General features: G+C 40.7%; 1 protein-coding gene across 1 annotated transcript in view; it reads right to left on the bottom strand.

Annotated features, from left to right (window-relative positions):
- The window catches only part of prex2 (phosphatidylinositol-3,4,5-trisphosphate-dependent Rac exchange factor 2), an 85,041-nt gene that overhangs the window by 4,433 nt on the left and 56,877 nt on the right, over window positions 1-23,731 (bottom strand). The window contains exons 30-39 of the mRNA XM_054622545.1: window positions 22,879-23,007; window positions 21,177-21,218; window positions 19,960-20,057; window positions 19,636-19,782; window positions 16,827-16,929; window positions 16,513-16,656; window positions 16,244-16,358; window positions 6,778-6,844; window positions 5,440-5,630; window positions 2,012-2,114 (exon numbers count right to left, since the gene is read on the bottom strand). Coding sequence (XP_054478520.1) covers window positions 2,012-2,114; window positions 5,440-5,630; window positions 6,778-6,844; window positions 16,244-16,358; window positions 16,513-16,656; window positions 16,827-16,929; window positions 19,636-19,782; window positions 19,960-20,057; window positions 21,177-21,218; window positions 22,879-23,007 — 1,139 coding nt within the window. The remainder of the gene's footprint in view (window positions 1-2,011; window positions 2,115-5,439; window positions 5,631-6,777; window positions 6,845-16,243; window positions 16,359-16,512; window positions 16,657-16,826; window positions 16,930-19,635; window positions 19,783-19,959; window positions 20,058-21,176; window positions 21,219-22,878; window positions 23,008-23,731) is intronic.

The raw sequence follows: 23,731 nt of genomic DNA on the forward strand, positions 1-23,731 counted from the left end.
AAAGTATTGGACGAATGAAAAGGTGATCTGCTAAAGGAAAAGTCAGAGAATCACCAATGTTTGGGACTTTAACAGTCTAAAATTTCTTGGCAATCCATCCAATATTTGTTTAAATATCTTTTGATGGATCAAAGAACAACAGACCGACTGACTGACCAGTAACATCCATAGAGCCTTGCTGCTAGCTTCGAGCTAACACACAGTAGACACAATGAAATATACATTAGACATTATATCATAAATATGGCTGTCCAAGAAGCAGCAAAGTGCAAATATGTGCAACATTTATACATGCAGAGTCCTTCGCAGCTTGTTTATAATGAACACCAATTCACTCATGCATTTAAAATGCTGCATGTATTTTGTATAAATGTCTTAATTTTTCATTTCTGCATTAAATAATTACTAAAACCTGGTATCTGATTGTTGTATAATTGATGTCTCTGCACCTCAAACTGAAACTAAATATTTTACTGAGGCTTTAATGGTTGAAACATCAATGAGAAAATGAAATAAATAGCATCAGGGAGAAGATTTGGAATCTGTTTTGTTCATTTGATCCGTGTCGATCAGCCGTATCAAGTTTTCTCTAGATTTCCAAGTCGATACATTACATTTCCTGGCATTTATAAAAGCAGTTAGTTGTTCCTTCCATATTCCGAAACAGGAAGAAAAAAGGTATAGAAGGGTAAAACCATGAGTTATCTTCATAAGTTAGTTTAGATAATTATTATGCACTTCCTTTACAGACTAATGCTGTGCAGACGTTTGCAGATCAAGCTGTGATTGGACCCATTTTATCCAAATCACTCATTCGACCTCATTCTGAATGATGTTGTCTGGGCTTGATGGGTGGTACCTGCTGGGACTGGATGCTGTGCACGTAACATTTTTGTCAGTAAGTATGACTATTCAGCGAGGAAGAGGAGGCGTCATCCAAACCTTGTGTGATACATTCATATTCATCAGATTCATCAGCTGATGTCTGAGAGCAAGGACACACACAAACACACACGCACACGCACACACACACACACACACACACACACACACACACACACACACACACACAGTTGGGCAATGCAGTGCAGGCTCCCCTCTGCTCTCTCTATGTGGACTGAACCATCTGTTCTTAGTGGTGTTTATGGTAATGATGATGCAAGAAAACAGAACATGTCTAATGACACTCAGACGTATAATTATAACACGATTTAAGCAAAAAGTTCTGTTCTACCAAGAAGCAAACAAGATAGATTGACCAAAACAGCACATTTCCATACCTGCACCTTTTTTACAGTCCATTACAAATATCTCAAACCACACCCCCGACAAGATGGATTTTTTCCCCCCCTAGCCACATACAGTTGTACTCAAGGTCACACAATGCACAGCGTTGCATCCTCCTGGCTGGCAGCCCAGTTCTCTGAGTGCAGAAATTAAATGCCTCTCTTCCCAACGGATATCAGGCTCTGCACTAACCTCCTCTCTCACTGCAAACAGCAATATAACCACCACTCACATACCTTCTAATGACTGTCTGAGATATGGGCCATGATCTGGTCATGGTTGGAGCCTTTGTGTGGGGTGAAAATGTGTACGCACTGAGAAAGTAATGGGGAGTTCTTCCCTTGACCCCATATACACATGCTGACAAACAAACAAGCTCCAGACTCCCAACCAATCTGTTCAGTCTCTCATTACTTTATTTATTTTTTACTCCCTCATTTGGTCGGAGGGAAATCAAACTGTAAACAAGGAAGCTAAAAAGGCATAGCTGCTCCTCTATACTGTTGGCAGCCACATTTGACTCAATGAAGCATACAGTTTAGGGATTTTGGATGCACAGATTGGGCTGTGGATTGAAACACAAATTCACTCCAAGTGAGAAAATGTCACCGTGTAGGGACTGTAGCAGCAGAAGACTGTAGCAGTGATAACAGTAAGACTGAGTAAAAATAAGGACAGAGGGTATGTACACATGTAGTGCTGTGCATGTGTGTTAAAAACATACCTGTTTTCTCATGACATCAGTGGCCTGCATGATGCAGCGAGGAGGCAGGCCGTGGTTTCGGGCCAGCAGGATGGCCTGCTCCAGTGTCACACTCAGGGTGCAGCTGATGGACAGAGAGAGAAAACGTAAGTTTGAGCTCAAACGTGCGCTTTCTATCTGATTATGTATCAGATTCTTCGGATTTATGCAGAATATTGCTCTGTGAATTCAGTTTTGTTATGCCAAAAACATTATTTATCTTCCTTTTTATTACATGCTGAGCAATCAAAGCATACAGTTTGTGCTCATCTAAAGTGACAATAAAACACCTTCTCTCACTCAACACCAACTCATTCACTTCCTCAACATGCTTTCATGAAGTCGTATTTGCAACAGATGGAGACTGAAAGCAGGACTGAAACAAACATGAACAGAAAACAAAAGCATTCCAAAATCAAACTCTGGGCATCTTCCAGATATGATGAATCTCTGGCAGAATTCAGTTTTAATAAATCAAATCTTGTTATGCGCATTTTGCTCCTTTTGACACCTTGTCATTCCCTTGACAATCCTCCTGCTTTTCCTTTGCTCGTCTCCTCGCTAATTAATCATTTCATTTGCTACTGAAAAGTACGTAGAGTCAGGAGAGTTAGAAACTTCCTGATCTTTGCTTTAGACCGAGCAGAAAGAGAGAACAAAAAAAAATTGTGGTGGACTGTCAGCACTCGAGGAGATTCCGGATTGATACTTCCCATTGGAGCCGAGTTTAAAGGGTCCAAGTACGAGTCAGCGCCTCTCCTGTGGCAGAGGCGATATGCTCCCGCCACCATGAGGGTGTGATGTGCGTAAAATGAGTGTTGACGTGAGTCTGTGACTCATAAGTTACAGCCAACTCTGTCTCACCTTCACACACACACACACACACACACACACACGCACACACGCACGCACACACACACACACACACACACACACACACACACACACACACACACACACACACACACACACACACACACGGCAGTATGTGTATAATTCCTTAGAGAGCCTGTGACAGGTGTCAAGGCTGCTGGTGACCTTTCTATGATAACAAGCTGTTCTAGTATATCGATCCAGGGCTGTTTCACTGCAAATTGAACTGTCTAAAGTTCCAACACTGCCAGGCTCGGTTTCATTGAGTAACATTGCCATGGGGCTGCTGAAGAAATATGAGCTGTTTGTTTAATATCTCCCTCTCTTGTGGCAGGATTTCACACCAACTGAGAAAACCCTTTTATTTTGCTTTTAAAAGAGCAGATGTGCGATGAGGAACTTATTGCTCCAGTTACATAACTTTATGACAGTGTAACATGATGTGATGAAAGTAATGAACTCAACAATCATCTCCAGTATCTGCCAAAAGATACCCCAGTAAAGAATTGCAAAAGATTGTCCTATGCAGGCCACCCCAGTATATTTTAAGCACCCATTTGGAGCTTTCTACACCAATAAAGGAATTCACCCACAGAGGATCTTTAAATATCTCTTCAGCTGGAGCAGGATGAAGGAACTGCACACAATCTGTGTGTGTGTGTGTGTGTGTGTGTGTGTGTGTGTGTGTGTGTGTGTGTGTGTGTGTGTGTGTGTGTGTGTGTGTGTGTGTGTGTGTGTGTGTGTGTGTGTGTGTGTGTGAGAGACACAGGCTGCACGGCTTCCCTTTTCATTAGGGCTGGTGAGATAGTATGAAGTGATTCATACCCATCTGTTTTATGTTGTTCCAGCCCATATCCCATTTACACTCTGTGAACCATCCAGAGCTAAATCCAATCTGATAAATGAGATGAAACAAGAGAGCGACAAACACAACGAAAAAGGCAAAGAATGACAGAGAGGATGCAGGAAAGAGGAGGAAAGATGTGTATACAGTCTAAACATTTATATCACAGAAATAATTACTTGTATACTGTGGAATTTGACTACAATGAATGAAAAGCAAGTTCATGCCTAGGAATGTGGATTAGGCTTTCTGCTTGTGATTCTTTCTCTTCCTCTGATATCGTCTTTGCTCTGCTGTCAGACAGTGAACTCTCCTTTTCCCTCCTCTAATGGTCTTTGTGGGGGTGATGGACAAAAAAAAGTCTGGAGAGGAAAGCAGCGCTGCATATTGCAAAATGCTGATGGCCCCAAAATATCACGCTTTCAATGTTATTAAAACTCATCCATCAAGTCAACTAATCCAATCAATAGTCGCTGAGAAGGCTGCCACACTGATAATGCAATTCCCACATTACTAATCTACTGGCTTGGTTTCATAGGTTTTTCAATTAAAGCAGATTTAGTTTGTGTGCTCACCATTTACACGAACAATAATACATAGATTCCTTTTGAATATTTTAATGTTTGAAATTATACAGAGAAAGAAGTAAAATAAGGTTATTTATATTTATTTTCAGGACATTGATTTGGGGAATAATTGCATCAGTTAAAGCCTCGATAACTTACTCTCCTGAGAATCCAATATGTCCATCAGCCTGCAGCTTTGGAGGGTAAAACGGTGTTTAAGGAGAAAGCCAGTTCACAAATAATCCCAAATATGGCAGGCCCTGTCACCTGCTGTGACACGGTACACTTAGCCTGCCTGTCTGGTTGAGTTATGGCTAGTGTGTATAATTTCACACACACGTATACACACACACACGCTGTGGGTTAATAAAGTAGTAGCAGTCATTGCACAGACAGGAACTTTCTATTAGAGCTCAGGCAACCAGGCGGCTCCATCCACGGCACTTTATCAAGCCATCGCTCACATCCGGCGAAACGCATGAAGGCGGACGTGCGTGAGCCGGTGCATGTGACTGAGCCAAAAAGATATGGAAACTGTCGTGGGGTAAAGAGAAGAGGGTACAGAGACATGGGTGGGCGGGTGGAGGGAAAGCGTGCGTAAGAGATGAAAGCTTGGGATCAGTGGTGACAAACGATCAGGATATTTCTGTCCTTGTGCACTGATAAATGGTGCCCTCAGCAGCAGGTGATTTAGAGGGCCATATATAGAATACAATGAGGATGGAAGTAATTGACCTATCTCCTTGCAGTGCAAAGTGCTACGCCTACGTGACAGTCCCTCATCTGGCCTGAGAAACAATGGACCCTATTAACTGGAATATGCTGGTGGTAATTAATGCAGAGAAATGTGTATTTATAGAAAATCCCAATGGTGAGGAGTGCAGGGTTCTCATAAAAATTGAGAGTGAGACAGAGGATAAAAGAAGGGGCAGAGAACTAGAGAGAAGCTGTGGTGGAAATGATAAAGGTGAGAAGAGTGTTAAAGCGAGAGAGATGAAAGAGAATGGAAAGCTGCATGAGTTCTGTCAAAGCAAGAAAAAACGCTGAGCAGGAACGTATAATTTAACTGGAGGTGGTTCATACAGTGCTGGAAGAAATGAACGGCGCGTGTGCCCACACACACTCACCGATGAACACCGCTGTTGCACATGACGATGTGTGTGGCTCCCAGACGCGAGCAGAGCTCAGAGGCCACGGAGAGCAGTCCCACTCCAGAAGCCCCGCAGGCGGTGTACTGACAGGCAGCGGTGCGGCGACAACTGATAAAGCTCTCCATCAGACGGTAGAGCTCCTCCAGAGCATTAACGGGCCGCATCAACTGGGCAAACACAGAGGGAGAGGGGTTAGTGCGGGATCCAGAGAGGAAGAAAAACACAGCCAACCTGTATAATGAGCAAAATGCAGATAAGAGTAGATCTGCTGATTGTGAGGTGCTCGTGGTCCTCAGGTAAACTCAGACTGTGCTAGAAATGCATTTTTTACAATAAAACAGTGATGCCTTCTATAAAACATGCTTTTTTTTTTTTTACTGTTTTTTATTGCTTATTTATAATACTTGTTTTTTATTTCATTTTATTTTATCTTGTTTTTCTTTTACTATGTCTCTCTATGCTGCTGTAATCCTGTAAATTTCCCCGCTGCGGGACTAATAAAGGATTATCTTATTTTATCTTATTACATAAGATATTAGGTGATCTGAGGTATGATTTGGGAATATTTTATGGGTTATCTATATATTCACATTTATGCAGTTTAAGTTTCTTTCATTACCACGCAGCTAGCTCGGTTGAATTATTCTCAGTATAGATGGACAGAACATCAAATACAACATCAGTGAAAACATAAAGGACATAATTGCAGGAAAAAAATAAAAATACAGTACACAACTCCACATACAATTCCATATAGGCAAACTTTTGTGTAGTTTACAACTGCACCACCTTGGGAAAGAAGCTCAGGTTATAGTGTTCTATCCTGCCTCCAAGTGACCTGTACCTTCAGCCAGAGGGGAGACGCTTAAAAAGATGGGGAGTCGGTAACAGAGAGTCGTCCGTGATCTTGACTGCAGGTGAGAAGGTGAGTTGTGTGCATACGGAGTCTAGCGTGGGGAGTTTGCAGCCTACTATCTTTGATCTTATGCTATGCTGATAATTCTGTTCATTTTCTTAGTTATGTGCTTAGATGTGTTTCCATACTAGACAGTCATTGATAATTACAGGAGGCTTTGGATCATGGCTGTGTGAAATTGGACCAATTTTTGATTTGTCTCTGTTGGGCTTTTTGCATTTGATGGGTCATTGAGGTCAGTTGAGGTGTGCCAAGGAATTTGCTGCAGCTCTTCTTTGCTTGATTTTACATATCATTAGACTTTCCACCCTGCAGCATTAAGATCTACTCAAGTTCTTCAGTTTATCCCTGGTGTCATGAATGCAGCAGGAGGTGGAGTTGTGTGGGGTTGTTCTTACCTTATCTACGAGGGCAGCTTTGGGTGCGGAGCTAGGCGGCATGTTGGACTGATCCAAGTAGAAAGCCCTAGGGGAAAAAACAACAGTTCCCACATGGAGTGATTCAAACTTGATATTTGCACAGCAGTGGGATAAATAAAACATTGTGCATTAAGTATTAAACTGCAGCCGACTAACAATCACTCTCAAGTTTTTCTATTTAGGAAAACACACTGTGGCATTCTTTTCTCTGCACCATTATGTCATCCGGAGCACTGGCCGGGAAAAGTAGGCCACCTGCTCATTATGGAGCTCCACCATCCGACTATCAATCATGAGAGTAACTTGGACACAGCTCAGCAGAAACACGGAATAAGCATCTCTTGTCCTGGGCATCTCTCCAAATGCCATTGCCTCATTCATTCATGGAGTACAGTCAATTTGGTGGTATTTTCTTCTTTCGTCCACCGGGGGCAGCACCGGACTGGTGTCATTATGCAGACAGAGGAGATGTATGCCGCAATGAGTCCATCTGAGGTGGAGTGCTGCTGGTGCAAACTCAGCAGTCTGTGACTCCATCAAATCTAAGTAATCCAGCAGTGAGCTATAAATAGCTACACTACACCACATTAAACCCCTTGTAATAAAATCAAATACTCCATTACTTCTTTGCCAGAGGCAATAATACTGTACAACACACAGCCACCCATAGAGTACACATTTCTGAATTCGCCAAATAGTCGAGGAAAAAAAAAAGTTTTTAAAAATGCAGCAACTGCAGACTCCGAGGGAGGGAGACCATTTACAAGAATCAGCCAAGCAGGGCTCATTCATCTGCACTCACTCTGCTATTTGGTGATTAAAATCAGTCCAAGCAGGCATTCATTAGGACTGTGGTATTTCTGCCTGACATAATATTAATGGAAATAATTAATCAGAACAGAGTTAACACATCCCTGATTCAATAAAGTCATTATAAACCAGCCGCGTTGAAATTAACAGTCATTGACTGATATACTTTAACGACATTACACTGTGGCAAACATACGTGCACCCACTGGGGCCTTTAAATGCACATACAGAAAGTTATTAAGTCTCCATAGTACACTGAGACTATGGGTCTGACATGTGAGCTGATGTTACGTATTCACATATAAATCTACTAAACAGACACAGATGAGTAACCTGCCCATTTTGTATCCTCACTTGATTAAATTTTCCAGGTGTTTAATCCCTATCTGGCAAATTATCCTTAAACCTTATGGTGCGCTCTTCTAAATGACGACAGGAGAGTTTGCTAAGGGTTCAGATGGAGCTAACAGCCCATGTAATTGGTTCAAGATTGCCTTATCATTCAAAAGATGTGCATGGAAGACCGGGAGTTTCACCGCATCCCAACACGGAACAAACACCAACTCCTCTACATGAGGGGTAACCGGCTAATATTTGTTGGGTCAGCTGTTTAAAGCTCTAAATATTTGATTTTGGCATTTTTTACAGTAAACCTGGCATCCGTACTGTTTCTGTGTGAGCATGTGGTGTTTAGGGCCTGGTTGCTGTGGAAAAACCAACCGGCTGCAGTAAATAAAAGTTAGATACAACTGTTTCCTAACAAAACATCATTCTTTTTAAGAGGTCAAACATAGTGAGAGTCGAGATGGAGTGAAGCGATAAAACGCTACAGAGCACAACAACACAATAGAGAGTTTATTGGAAATCAAAACCTTGGCCTGAAATATATTATATTTGGTCTACCTCAACTGTGTGCTGTGAGTCCACTCACCGTTCTCCCTGTTGCTTATCGGTCGGTCGCTCAGACGGTTATCTTGAATGTATTTAATAGAATCTGTCTAAGAGAAGTCAACCTCTGCAAAGCTGCTAAACTTCATCTGCATGCCTTTGTTTTATCGGTTTCAGACAAAACAAACGCACCTTTTTATACCCCTGCAGATCTATTCAAGGTCACAATACCCACTGATTAACTCATCCTCTTGTTGTATGAGTTGTTCTAAAAATACTGTCGGTCACAGCTTGAGGAGCAGGGCTGACTCTCCTGGAGGTCTCTAATGACAAAATAATAGGAGGCAGACTACAAGTGTGGTTTAAAGAGGACCTGCATTACATCTTCTGAGCTGATGTTTTGTCAGAGGGTTTGGAAACGGAGCACCTTAGAAACATTTATTATGGATGAAAAATGAAATCTCAAGCCCACACACGTGCAAACACAACAGTGTGAGGCTAAGAACATATTACAAACACGTTATATATATGTACTCTAAATCCACTGGGTGTCTGCTATTTCTTCTCCCTTCTACATTGGCTCTCAAGTTTAAGCCCCTGAACTCCAGCTGCCCCTTTTTGATGGCAGGACATCGAAGGCTTTTACACAAGCGTGTTATAATTTTTCTTTACTCACTGGCATTCTCTAACATTACATTTTAAAAACAATGACGACGTCTAAACTTGGGGGAGTTTAACGCCTACCAACAGATGGTGATCTGTCAGACAGTGTTGAACAAAAAAAAGTTACGTAAACTGTGCAATCAGGCTCGTTATTCGGTTTCTTGTTAGAAGCATTTCCACTGTTTATATCAGTAGAAATCAAGTAAAACCTTACCTGTAGGTGCAGTAACAACTGCCCCACTGACCACCACACACACACACACACACACACACACACACACACACACACACACACACACACACACACACACACACACACACACTCGTTTTTTACATGAGACTCTAATGGAGGATTTGGCTGAAGTCCAGAGATGACCTGCTCGGCCTGTAGCTGGTTTTATTTTATTGGGCCGATGAGGATACTTGATTCTCTTTGTTTCTGCTCATGACAATAGCACACTGGAGGCCCTTTACAGCACAAGAGCATTAGTAGTCAGCTGCAGCGTCAAAGAAGAAGGATCTGAGGCGCAGATGTCTTCAGAGGAGCAGCGTGGGAATGGGCACATTAGCACGACATCCTTCATTCAAAAAAATACAAAAGAAACAGAAATGATCCCTAAAAAACCTTGAGAGACATGAAAAAAAAGTGTTTAACTGAGTCTTCTGTGGGTTTGGTTTCACATTCGTTCACTCTTGAGGACACAAGTAGAGTGTCTAAGATTTATAACATTAAATGTGACACTGCAGAGGTGCATGCTAGTCTATGTAAATCACTGACATAACCAAGATGAATGACACTCGCCTTTATTAAATCCCCCAGAAGCCCCTGCAGTGTGTGGCAGAGCGGCCTAGGGGCTAATGAGGGCTTCCAGGAGCCACTGTGATGCTTCTGCACTGACACCGATGGGATAGTGTGTCAGTGAAGTGTGGTAGAGGTAATCTTCTTATACGACGCCTCCCTCCAGTTACACTTGGCGCCAAATGTTTATGACCTGTCAACTATAGCTTCATAAAGGAGTGCTTGCCAGCAGAAATAGCCTTCAAATCCATCTGAGATAAATGCTTTAACAGAAGAGTGTTTCCCAACCATTTGTTTCTGTGTACCCACTTTATTAAATGACAATAGATCTATAGATCGTGAGAAGAGCAAATTTGCCAGCAAAGAATGTTCCTAGCCCACTTAACTGCTATTTCAACATAACATTTGTTATCCTGAATAGGTAAACCAGCCATGTTGAAGACATTAGACAAGGCACCACTTAGTTTTATGCATGTGTTATTGAAAACATATACACATAAAGCCTAATAAATGTATCGGGGCGGAGTAAATTAATACAAGTAGTCTACAATCATGACAACAACACAAACATTAAGGCTCCCTCTAGTGGCTCAAGAATGTACTGCAGATATAATTGTTAAATAAAAGATTTGAAGGAAATTCTGCAAATTTATTCCGTTATCCAAACTAAATGTCTTGCAACCCAGCTGTGGGTCTTTCAGAATAACTGATATATTAAGTATAAGTAGGTAACAATGCCATGTTTTGTTTTACGATATAACTTCAAAAACTTAAGAATTAAGAAGAAACTTATAAAAGAAAACTACTTACTTAATAATTATTTTAATCAAAGTCAAGTCATCCATTTTCAAATTAGTGTCAATCACACCCAGAGCAGCTTAGTATTAATGGGGTCTCAGTTACAGCGCCGGAAGACATATTATCACTAAATCAATGTCACGCATGCTGCCTGATGCTGCATATAAGTATTCTTGGCTCCTTACAAAGATGATTTTTCTTTTTAACACAGAAACTGCTGAGGAGATGACTCAAGGTCTTTTTTACAATATCAAGCATCACTGAGTGCAGAACTGTCATCATTACAGCGGCTCAACGATATAATCAAAGAGAAATGATAAATGAAAACATGTCTCTGATGCTCAGGCTTACCAGGCTTTACGAACAGGGGTTCAGTGCACACTAGCTGGAGCAGAAAGAACCCCTTCCCTCTGCGCTCCAGTGAATTGGGACTCCCTTTGCCGGTGCAAAGACTGCAGCATTTTCATCATTTCCGAAAATGGGGAAACACAGAGACAAGAAAGCTCTGTTTTCTGTTTAGGAAAAATATATAACATAATTGCTATTGCGTCTCTGCTGAAAGTAGGATAATATCCATAATCAATCCTGACTGTAAAATAATATTTGTTTTTCATTCTGTGAATACAACTATAATGACTTCTCAGGTTACAGATGAAGTCATCTGAGAAAATCTCATTTTAGAAAACTAGCTGCACTGCCGCATTACTGTTTGAGCAGTTTACAATACTAATGCATGTCACATGGAATAATAGGACACGTGCTGCAGTAGCTATTGTTATATTAATCATAACTGCATAGCCCTGCACTAGGGAGGAAGAGAAATACCATCAATTAAACGTAGCAAAATGCTGTTTGAGCAACAGATTTATGCTGTTGTTATGACGTTGAGGACAGTGGTGGGATTCATGTTTGTGAGTTGAACGACTTGAAGTTATGTAGCACTATCCATCGTCTTGTTCTTTGAGCATATATTGTGGAGGTGTCCGTGTAGAACAAACAATATGATTTACACAAAGCTAGCTGTAAGGCGGATTTGTTTACACGGCTGTAGTTGCAAGTTTGTGAGGATACGAGCAAAAGAGGGTTTAAGTGTATATCCATGTATAAAACAAAAAGAAATTCAGCGGGCATGAACTGATCAGCTAGCTGCATTAATCATGTTGTTACACATGCAGCACTTTAATGAGCATATCTGCACTCTTAACACAAGGTCACGTCTGAACAAGAGCGAGAGGATCGATTTCTGCTCCAGCCGCTGACCAACAGAGACAAAGGAAGGAGTGACTCTTGGGTTGAAACTGACACTCTGACCTGCATTAAGCAGTTATTAAGCAGAGTATTTTTCTCAATCAAGACAAACTGCAATGCAGTGGTGTGATTACCAATTCCCTATGGCTGATGGGAGAGCAAATGCCGCCAGCACAAATGACTTGGAAGCTGCACGGTGATGACCGATGGATGTTCAACTAACAAAGCATGAAATACAAGTCTGTATTAATGATAATGTACCATTTGTTGGACAGAAATACACATCCAAGTTTATAGCTTATCGTTCAGCCTCCATGCCATCATTATACACCATTTGTCAGACTGCGTAGAGTTTTAATATCCACATAAATCAAACATTTTATTTTGGGAGAAAAAAAAGCATAATGCTTGCAGTGTAAGCGCTCTGTCTCAGCCGTGCCAGAGGTTATTGATTTTAACACATCTGCTTACACTCACACCTGCAACAACAATATATGATCAAGACACGCGTATGATTTACCAGCAGAAAGCATGAAGTACATGCCAGACCGCCTCCATTATTCTTTCACACTGCTGTATGTACCTGCAAGAGGAAAAACCCAATGCCCTCCTGAAACGTCCTGTCAATAAGAGCAGAATGTGATGAAACCACGAGACTGCAAAAGGCTCTCCCTTTGAATAATACATTTGCAGATTCTGTTCTGGTTCTCCCCTCTTCTTCACTCTGCCCTCTTCGACTCGCTTGCACACCCCCTTTTACCCATCATCCTCATCCCTCCCCTGAAATCCCTACCATCTCTCTCCAACCTGCTCTGGTGATCTATATTCCCCTTTCAATTTCCTCTTCTTCCATTCTCACTACGTCCTTAAGGGAAACACATTGTCCGTTCAAAGCATGTAATTTCCTCCCTTTATCAGATGTTGCTTCCTTCTACTAGAGAGGAGGCAATTGTATTCATTTGCAAATTGATTCACAATTTGACTGAGACAATTAGTTTACCCCCTCCATTCAGCTGCGTGATGAGAAACCTTAAGAAGAAACAAGACTAGAACTAAGGAAATTGTCAATTGGTGCACATCAGGGTTCCAAACCTCTTCTATGTAGATGCACATGTCAGCTGAGATGGTTTATGAAAGCTTGAAAACGTGGGTGCGTGTTCTGGCTCCACATACTGCTGACTCCCGTGGCAGCAGCCATGTGCTTGTGATTTGGCCCCGTGAGTTTATGTTCTGCGAAAGACTTGAGTGACTTCATCAGGCACTATGGCTTTGCTCGGATCATACTGTATCTGGTGTGGGTACAGAAAAGCGTAAGCCAGAGACAGAGAGGCTGCTGGGAAATCTTACACAAACCCTTGCCAGTGGTATCATTTACTACTCTGAAATTGGATAATGCCCACAATGCACGCTGGGAAAGGCGTCAGTGGAGGAGCAAGACAAAAAAAAAGAAAGTTTTTGTAGACTGCTTGCACAGAAACATGCACAAATAAAAATAAAGAAAATCACAGAAAGGAAAATTTAATCTTGACAGGATTCCACGTCATAATGACTGACAAAAAAAATCTAATTTTCAGCGCCATTATTTGAATTCCTCCACATGTTAATATATATTTTTTTAATTAAACTTTTACACAAAAACAACACTATCTCAGGGCTCCTAAATAATCTAAGGGCCTATTGTGTAATAGGAGTGTATTGTATGACACAAAAACATCTTAACCTGCAGGTTATTCAGTTCAGTATTGCGTGTGCTGTTTCTGTCTGTCAGTCAGCCTCTGGCTCTGGCCACCAGTGTGGGTTTAACCCAACGCTGCCGTGGCCGCGCTCCAAGGATAACGAGGTGCCTGAGGTTTGAACGCTGCAATGGAGAGAGGAGTGACATCACGGGCTGGTCTGTGGTCAGCCGAAAGACACATGGCGGCGGGCGAAAGAAAACTACTGGTAACATTACATAGAGAGAGACACTGTATTTAGTGACTGTTTAAAACCAGCTGGGATTATTTACATTACTACCATTGATCCAAGGTAATACTACTGGGTGGGAGCGAAGAACATGTTTCTGGTGACTGCTTTAGTTTTACTAGTGGTCTCTGTTTTATTCCACATGCACACGAATGACTCAGCAGTAAGGTGGAATATAAAGTACCACCTGGAGAGTGATGTGGAAAACATTGCAGCTCAATGAATCCACCAATCCATCAACAAAAAATAATTAAAGCAACTATTTTAATAATTTATTCATTCATTTGTGAATCATTCCTTATGTACTGCAAATATGTCAACTCAACACCAACTGATTCACCCACCGTACAGCAGTAAATACACTCGGATTATATTTAGACTGAAATGATCTGTAGGTTTGGCCTATGACAGGTTTTGCTGAATAGGAGATTGAGTATATGAGTACAATCTTTACTACTCTCACTCCAGTTGGGGTTTAGAAGCACACTGCCTCTCCTTATCCCTGCACAGCACCCCTAATGCTCCCCACATCACCAGCCTCACTCACTGGCCTGTCAGCCCACATCTGCTCCAAGTTACTGCTGGAGCCTCTGCTGTCAATTCAATTATGCTCTTTTCTGTACAGGTCAAAGTGAAATGTACAGCATACATGCATACATACAAAAAAAACAGGCTATTCTGAATCACATGGCTGATGTAGGATTTGGATCATTTAGCAACATGGGGCTTGTTATGGAAATCACAGTATGGCCAACTGGAAATTTGAAATCGCATATTTGTTAAAGGCAAAATGTCAAAATATCATTCTTAATCAATAATTTTGGTACTGCAAAGATGTCCTGGCTTACACATCATATTCAGACTTAAGAAAACATCTTTGTTGATCATTTCAGTATGTTTTTCAATTAAAATGAGAATAATGATTAAATATCAGTCATAATAATTGCAATTAAATATGTTTTCAAAATCATTCAGCCCTATAACCACATTTACGTTCATTAAAATAATTTCATGTATGCTTCAATCGCTTGAATACATTTGCGCACAAAATAAATGCCTCTATGTAATATTTTAATTAGAATAGCGACATTTTAGAGACTGATTATGAAGTGTTGTAGAGTCCCAGAGGATCTGGCTGAAAATATAATTTCACAGAGCGATAGAAGGCCTGATGCACAAAAAAAGATGAAATGACCCAGCACAATTTGATGTCCACAACTGCGCTTTGGGAAATCTGACACTCACAGAAATGAACGCTTAAAATTCTCTCATCAAGCAAAACAGTAGGAACAAATTAAAAACTCTCAGCAGAAAGCAATCCCAGTAAATGAATGTTTCGCTGTGGAGGATCTGTACTGATGTGACACATGACCGCTCAAGCTGTAAATCATTCAGCCCCTCACAGTAGATTGTCCTTAAATAACAAGATGGCGTTTTGCCATTAGCTCTGCTCTGTTTAATTATCCACACAATCAGCGGCAGATGTTTGGTTGAAGCCGACGTGTCAAACGAGTCGCCCTCCTAGGTGTTCGATGAGGGATCACACTCTCGGCCCAGACTTCAAACGACTTTCCAAGAAAATGATTATTAACCAAGATGGCATCTGTCTATATTGTTTAATCTTGAGACTACAGTATCTCTCTCAGTGATACCCCCCCTCTTCTATTTTAATGACAAACTATGAGATTTTGTCATTATCAATTCTTAATATGTTTTGTGAATCAAAGACACTCGCACCATTTTAAACAAAGCTGGTTTTCAGTCACTGAAATAAACAAGGTACCATCTAATATGAAATTACAATGATATTCAGACAGCACACTGCATTGCTCCTGACTTTAACTCTTACATTCTGGAGATTAAATAAAGCCAGGCCCTTATTTTAAACTCACAGAATTGTCTGTTTCTCGATATCTGTTTTAACCTCATTAAATTACCCACGTCTGGCCAATCACAGAGGGTCTCGGGTGTGCAGCAAACCAATGGGGTGTGAGGTAACTGAGTGCAGCAGCTGTACAGAAGCACTTTATCAGAGCTAGTGACACGCTGGGCACTCATCCAATCACTGCTGCCCCTGCTGTGTGTGTTCGCCAACCAATCATAAACACACTCCCGCTGTGTTGCTCTCAGCCAATCACCTTGAGGCCCTGCTGGGCGTTGCGAGTCAAAGCCCGACTGAACGGTAGGTCGTCTTGATTTATTTTAAATCTTTAAAAAACAAACTGCCAGAAACAAGAGTGACAAACTAATCTGTGTGTATAGTCTAATGTAACATACCTCAGTCTCTTGTAGTACTGTTTGACCTTTTCCAATGAGGCAGCATTGATTTGGGCCTGGTATTCCTCCACTGACACATTGTCCCTGTAGTAGTAACCCTCCATACTCTCCAGAGCTAGAAGGGTGAAACAAAAGAGTGAAAGATAAAGTTATAAAACCACTGCATACACTGTGCATCTACCTGCCAGGGGTTTTGAATAATCTTTAAAGGGGCTTTCATCTCTGCACTACTTGCTGACTTAAAGTTCCCAAAACCAGACTCACTGTACCTTGCGTGAAGAGCACAGGGTAGATTTTGATGCCTCCTCCGTTTTTCAGCCTGGGAGGCAGCTGGGAGAAGTAGAAACTCTCAAGGTGGAAGCAAACTTTCAAGGCCTGACGGGTGCCCTCCACCTGGTATGACATGGGCATGTCTGCCAGGAGAGGAGAGGAGGGGAGGGGAGAGTAGGGGAGAGGAGAGGAGAGCACTTTTTAAATCTCAATCTCATTGTACATAAAGTGTAGTAATAGCAATGCTGAGAGTATAATGATACAATGAAACAAATTTAAGTCAAATGTAAGCTAATAGTTTGAGTGTACGTACTGGCCACCAGTGGCTCCCCTTCAAATTGCTGGAAGTAGAATGTGACCTTCTCCAGGTCAATTAAAGCCACCTGAGTGTCCTCCAACATGGCCTGCTCATCAGTCTGAAGAGAGAAAGATAGCAAACTAGTAAGAGTGTAGTGGTGGAGAACTCCAACTCCAATTTTAAACATCAGAGGTCTTGTGGAGTACGACTGAATAGAAAGTAAAATAAAGCATTTTCTGGCTCCAGAGGGAGCATCACTTGAATTTCCTCAAGTGATGTCATCAATGGCCTAGGGACTTTCCTTTAAATCGAAACCAGTCTGTATCAAACAATGTCAAGCAATACCAAGTCCTGCATTCAAAATTTCACTAAGTACGGAAACATTATCAATGATGTTTGTCACTATTAAATTGAAAAGTACAGATCATATTGTCTTCTCCATCATTTTTCAAGTTCGAGTGTGTATGCATGGGTGTGTGTGTTTATGTATAACTATAGGGTTATGGTTCCTAGTTGGATTTCTTTAACGAAGAACGATTTCTCGTTAACAAACCACCATTGGAAATACAATTTTAAAATAAAGCGTAGTTGAAGAGATTCAGGAAGTCCCCCTTTACAGTATTATTATGGTACTGTACATATAGATTATAATACTAGTGGGTTATAGTATTGGAAGAAGCTTAATAAGCTCTTTTCACAGTTTGTATGTAAAATCTAAACCTGCAAACAATCTACTAACTATTGCACACAGAGGTAATAAGCAACATACCTGGAAAAAGGTCAAGTTAAGTACCCATAAATCCAATTTAAGTACAGTACTTCAGCAACTTCATAAGTTACCTTCACCTCTGTGTGTGTGTGTATGTTCCTTCTTTCCTACAGTAAGAAAAAAAGGACAAAAAAAACTACAGTTTTCCTAACTGTGTGAGAAGATGCTCACATACTGATTTACAAACATGACAGTGTGTGTGTGCCAACATCTTTATCTGCTTGCTTGTTTGTTTATATCTCTGAATGTGTGTGCACGTCTCCCTTTCAAACATGCACTCAGCATCCTCACACACAGACAGGCACATCTGCTCGTGGCCACAGCAATAGCGGCTCAAGTATTTGGGATTGTGACACTACACCCCTCTGTCATCTTCCTTCTTTCTCTCTCTCGGCTTCTCTTCATCCTCCGCATGCAGAGGGATAAACCGAGCAGCGGTGAAAGAGGATTAGGTCCTTTTTTCTAAAGACACATTTGAGATGGCCCGACATGTGACGGGGGGCTACCCGTTGCCCTGCCAAGCGACGCCTGCCGTGTGTGGGCAGGTTTTTTCTCAAAGCGCATCACATAAATACACCCCCCCACACACACACAACCAAAAACCCTGAACATAGAGACACACACAGCCACACCATCCCCAATTCGTCCCATGCTGCCTTTCATGTGGTGCCCTGAAAAGGAGCGTGTTGAGATTTCACTGCAATCACCTGCAGGTACTGAGACCCTGTTTTTGTTCCACAGGGACACTTGAAAGGGAAAACTCTTGAGAAAAGAAGGAAAAGAGGCAGACACAGAGCGACATCAGTGCAGGAGGACTTGACGTAATTCGCACACCCATCTAACCTAAATAAACCCTCATCCAAAATACACTTTTAAAGCACTTCCTGTGTTTCTAATTCCCAGAGAAAAGTGATAAAAATAGGAACTAAATCGAAATACCTCATCCCAATAAAAAAAATAAAAAAATGTTTTTCTCTGTGGTTGATGATGCAAGGTGCAGAAAAGAAACACTGTGGACATATAAGCTTTTAAGGAAAATATCACAGCCCTTTAACGATTAAAACTTGAGTTTCAGCTTCTTTAATATGGTTGAAGACAAGTTTAATTATTAAAAAGTTAATATGGATCTCGGTGAGGTCACGGTGTATGCTTAGCTCAATTTCTTCTCTAGATGGTCTTTTCACTGCACTGACTTAAATTCATGCAGGAGAATAGAGGAGTCTGACACCGAAGCCGAAGACTATTTGAGCCTGGGAATGTTTCAAGTTTCTCATCATTATAAAGTATTCAACATTAAGGCTATTTCAAGGCTGTTTTACAATCTAGATGAGCATTTGGGTTGCAAAAACCTTTAGGTAGAACTTTTAGATCTAAATTGCTTGTGTTTTTGGCTGTTGGATGTTTGGGGCATTTCGACAATTTTCCCAGATCCTGATGCGGTGAAAGCTGTCTGTTATTTCAGCCACACATGAGGGAAGTCGGCAGTGGGATCTGGCTCTGCAGAATCCGCGGCACACCTCAATGATTCAGACCACATCCCTACACAGTCACTGCGGGCAGACTGTGTATTAAGCTCAGCACATTTTAGTGATTGTTTTAGTGTCCGTCATGCGGCCTGGTAGTGGCATCTTGATTGATGATCTTGGTAGATCCCATCTTAAATGCTTAGCTATACCTCACTATCACACATATCGAGAGAGCAGAACAAAAAACATTGTATATTGCATAATTCATGTTTTTGCAACCCAGGGACTCATATTGTCGATGTTATGATTGTTACTGTATGTGTTGTAGATTTAGATCAGAATGTGAGGGCTGCACGTATTGGATGGTGCACAAGGAAAATATGTAATAAAAAAGCTGAAATATATATTTTTAATGCAAATATTTGCATAGTTTTATGAAAGTAGCCATTTGTTTGCCGCTGCACAACTACAGCGTTGGTGAGTTTACAACAAACCCATATGGGTATGTTTGTATACAGACAGAAACTCCTGTTTCTAGAGTGTCTGTTGAAGCAGATTAACTGAGAGCTGACTCTGGTCTGGTGCTTACCAGATTGGGGGAGAGGAGGGACTGGAAATGGAAGAGAAGCCCAGCGCTGGCGATCTGCTCCAGCCAACGGCAGCTGGCTTCCTGTGCCTCCTGAAGGTCCTGGGGGTCCGAGTTGTCCTGGTCCGACTCCCTGCCTACATTGTTGAACTGAGAGGGGACACAAAAACGCTAGGAAGTGAGCTAAAACAAAGGATGAAACCAAAATGTTTTGCCTTTATGTAGGATGGTGCCACTTACTGCATTTCTTACCAATTCAATAGTTCATATTTATAAGTATGCACATTTTTTTTATTTCCAATTCTGAATTAGACATGTGTAATTTACCTGATTTAGGACGGCCAGCAGGTGCTCTGAGAAGGCACACACAGCTGCTACTAGAGACTGACAGAACACCATATCTCGACGCAACTGGATCTCAGAGTCTAGAGGGGGCAACAAAGAGGATGTGAGGCTGAGATAGTCAATAAATTAAGTATAGTATAATACTGAGTAAGTGAAGATTAAAAACTAAAATTTAAAGTGGTAAGGTCAAAGTTTAAAAGGAGTGTTAGAAATAAGTGCCATGGGTTTGTTTTGATAATCAAAAATTCCCTTTTTGGTCAGACTCTTTGCTGTGGCAAGCTTTCATTAAGGTGACAAAAAGTCGTGGTTGCTTTTCAAAAAATTGTCTGCAGGGTATTAAATATTGTATAAGGAAAAAAACGAGAGCAAATGACATGTGTGCCCGAGTGGAAAATAATTGCTGCCATAATTTCCTGAGAAATAGGCCCCCTGAAAATGTTCAGCAGTCCACTGAGTTAAAAATGAGTTCATGAACTACTCAGAAATGAATAATGTGTCATAAGGCATGAATGCTTACTTTTTGACACCATTAACCCATCCTATCATAGCCTCAGAAAAAGAAATCCAGCCTTTTCTACTTTTCTTAATAATTTATATTTCCTAGAGGTATGTAAAGGAACATTACATTTCATTTCATCAGCATAGTTTCTCTTACAGAGTTGGCATCTGAGTTCAGCAGTGTTGTTAGCCTTTTGCAAGTAAAATGATTAATATGGATTTTCAACCATAATATCCATTCATCCTGTCTTTTGTTTAGTTGGTGCTTTTCTTTTTTACTTTCTTTGTATTCTCTTTTTTGTTATTTAAAAGAACACAAACAGAAGATTAAAAAAAGAGCAGAACAAATACAAGGAATAAGGTAACAAGTTCAGCAGAATAGTGGCAATATATAAGTTCACACTAAATGAGGGTGGAATCCTTAAATTCTAAAGTTTTCACTGTCTTTTCTTGTTTATGAAAAATCTCTATGTCCGACTGTGTGTTTCTGATTTCCATTCTTTGCTTGTTCTTTTCATTTATTTCTTGGGTTGTTTCTTTGTTTACCATTATTTGAATTGAGCTCACAGTTTGGGCTGCCAGTAAGGTTTTCTATGTCTTTAAAAGGGTACGGTTTTATTATTTTATTTTGAGTGCAAAAAAGAGTTTCAGTCTGTACTGTTTTCTGTATTCCTATAGTGAAAGAGGAGAGTGAGACAAACCTGTATATTGTAGTAAGACCAAGAGCAGCCGTGTCTTCACCTCTGAAAAAAACAAACAAATGAAAGCAATCCAATGAGGCACTCAGTAATCTTATATCAGCTCCAAAGAGCCTTTCTCCTCGACTGCAATAGTATGACCTACACTATAAACTCAACCCCTTAAAGTCATGGGTAGGCCAATGCTGTATAACTCTTCTGCCCAACCCCGGCTCTACAGCTGTTTATCTTCGCATACAAGATAAAAACAGCCACAGGCAAAGATAATAACATAAATCCGCATTTGTTTATAGTCACATCAGAACCGCGGAAGCTTGGCAGGACGCTGCACTGCATGAAAAAGCCATCATGGTGAGGGGTAGGAAAGAAGTGGTGTATACAGGCCAAGCACATTAATATTTACTCTGATTATTTATACTCTCTCGCTTGTGACCACCAGCTCACCTTTCCCAGGAGTGTCATGTGGCCTTGGGTTTGGTCTGTTTGTAGTAAAGTGTGTCTGTATGTACATGTCTGTATGTGTCTGTTTTTACAATGTGTGTGCTAACAAACATAAATCCACTCACTCCCGTCAGGAATAAATGAGGCTGAACTGCCTACGTGTGTCGATAAAAGAAATCAAATCAAATCAAAAGGAATCTCACAGAGTGCTGCTCTTTCATTGTTTAATTTGCTAGTTTTCAGCTCCAGCTATGTGGCCCCAATTTATGTATCCCATGGTGGATTTGGGGTTTAAAGAGAACAGTTAGCGGTCTGGGACTGCCTGTACCCAGACAACTGTAACAGGTTATTATTGCAACCAATAAATATGATGAGGCGCACTGGAGAATTGGTCAATTTCACATAACCTCCCAAGCCTGGCATTCTTCTCCATGAAAAACACTATATGTGGCTGTGTGTGCACACAAGCATTAGGCCCCAAACATTTTAAAAACAGTATTATGTGTTAACACTAGAACCTCCAAGGGGTCATTTTCCCCCTCTGGCGTTTTAAAATGCACGTAACTCTGTGAAAATAAAACCCCTCTCTGAGTTCATGACTTTTCCTTAATGGGTTTAATTGTCTTCTAGTGAATTAAAGGGGGTGTGGGATAAGAAGAAAAAAAAAGAAAATGAATACCTTGAACCAATGAAGGGTAGTTCTTAATCTCATAGAAACCGCCGTATAATGCTGTGCTCAACATTCTGGCCACGCCTGCTTGGCTTTTTATAAGCAGGCCGCCATATCACATGCTAGAATAAGCTAGATAGATTGTTGGATAGATTTTGGATTTGGAAACGTGATTTGGAGCTGAAGATTGATGGATGTCCAAGAAGCTCTGGCAATGCTACAGGAACGGATGAAGAATCTTCATCTGAGGACGAGGAGCCATATTTTTCTTCTACAATAATTGAAATGTGTTAATCATTTTCTGTTTGTTTCTTGTAGCCTACAGTTCATTGGTGAATTTTAAAATGTATTTGACATCTTGGATCTGTAAGGAAATAGCCCTAAGCAATTGTAAAATTAATGAACATCATAAACATAATTTTATTTTAATACGTCTTACTTATTATTAGAAAAAATATTTTGATGAAAATTAACAACTTAACTGCTTCAAGAAATGAAATCATTGCGAGTGCTGATGCTGTTGCAGCAAAAAAATTACCTCTCTAGCAGTTTTAGTGTTAACCATGTCTGGAAGGGTTCAGGTAAAACACTCACCCTCAACGTATTTAGCGATGGTCTGTGTGAGGGTCTGAACGCTGCTGGGAAGGTTCCAGGGATCCTGCTTGACATGAAGACGCAGCTTTTTGGTGCAGTTCACTTTAGGCTCCATCTCCTGCTGAAACTCTGTAAGAAACGCACACACAAATAGAAAATTAGCATAGGCCGAGCAAAGTTTTATAGCTGTATGTGTGTCGACTGTAAGGCAAAGTTTGCATAGGGAGACAGTGGATGATAAACTGCATTAATAACGAGTGAGGAAAGAGAGAAACAATCTTATTATTTCATTCCTCCTCTGATGCATCTTCCTTAATGATCATCTTCAAAATACAATGCTTCTCTCTGTCTTATCTATTTTCTCCAACTCTCAAGTCAGCTCTCTTCAAATACGTTTATTGGACTCATAAAATTTCCATTACTTTGCAAAAGACGTTAGAGCAAATCAAACTCTTTAGAAGTACACAGTAAATTATTTAGTGGATTGATTATTCAGTCGACAAAATATTTCAGAAAAAATGATAATCAAAGAGGACGACATATTCTAATAAATAAATACACTCTTCTTTCTTCTCTCCCGCTCAAACCATCTTTCACTTTCTATCCTTTGTTTGTATTCACATTGATCTCACTCACTTTTTCCTCTCCATTTCTCTGAATGAAAAGTGAAACATTATAAGTCAGAGAGACCCAGAACCATTTCAAATTAGTCCTATTTTATCCCAGAGACCATCAGTTTTAGACTTCCTACACTCTAATCTTTCTTGTCTTTGCAGTGTAAAAGCCAATTGTCAATTTGATGTAACCCCTCTTAAAATTGGCCGAAAAGGCTTGTAATAAAGTTTACTTTGGA

Source organism: Anoplopoma fimbria, chromosome 21, assembly GCF_027596085.1.
Source record: "Anoplopoma fimbria isolate UVic2021 breed Golden Eagle Sablefish chromosome 21, Afim_UVic_2022, whole genome shotgun sequence".
Classification (NCBI taxonomy): Eukaryota; Metazoa; Chordata; class Actinopteri; order Perciformes; family Anoplopomatidae; genus Anoplopoma; species Anoplopoma fimbria.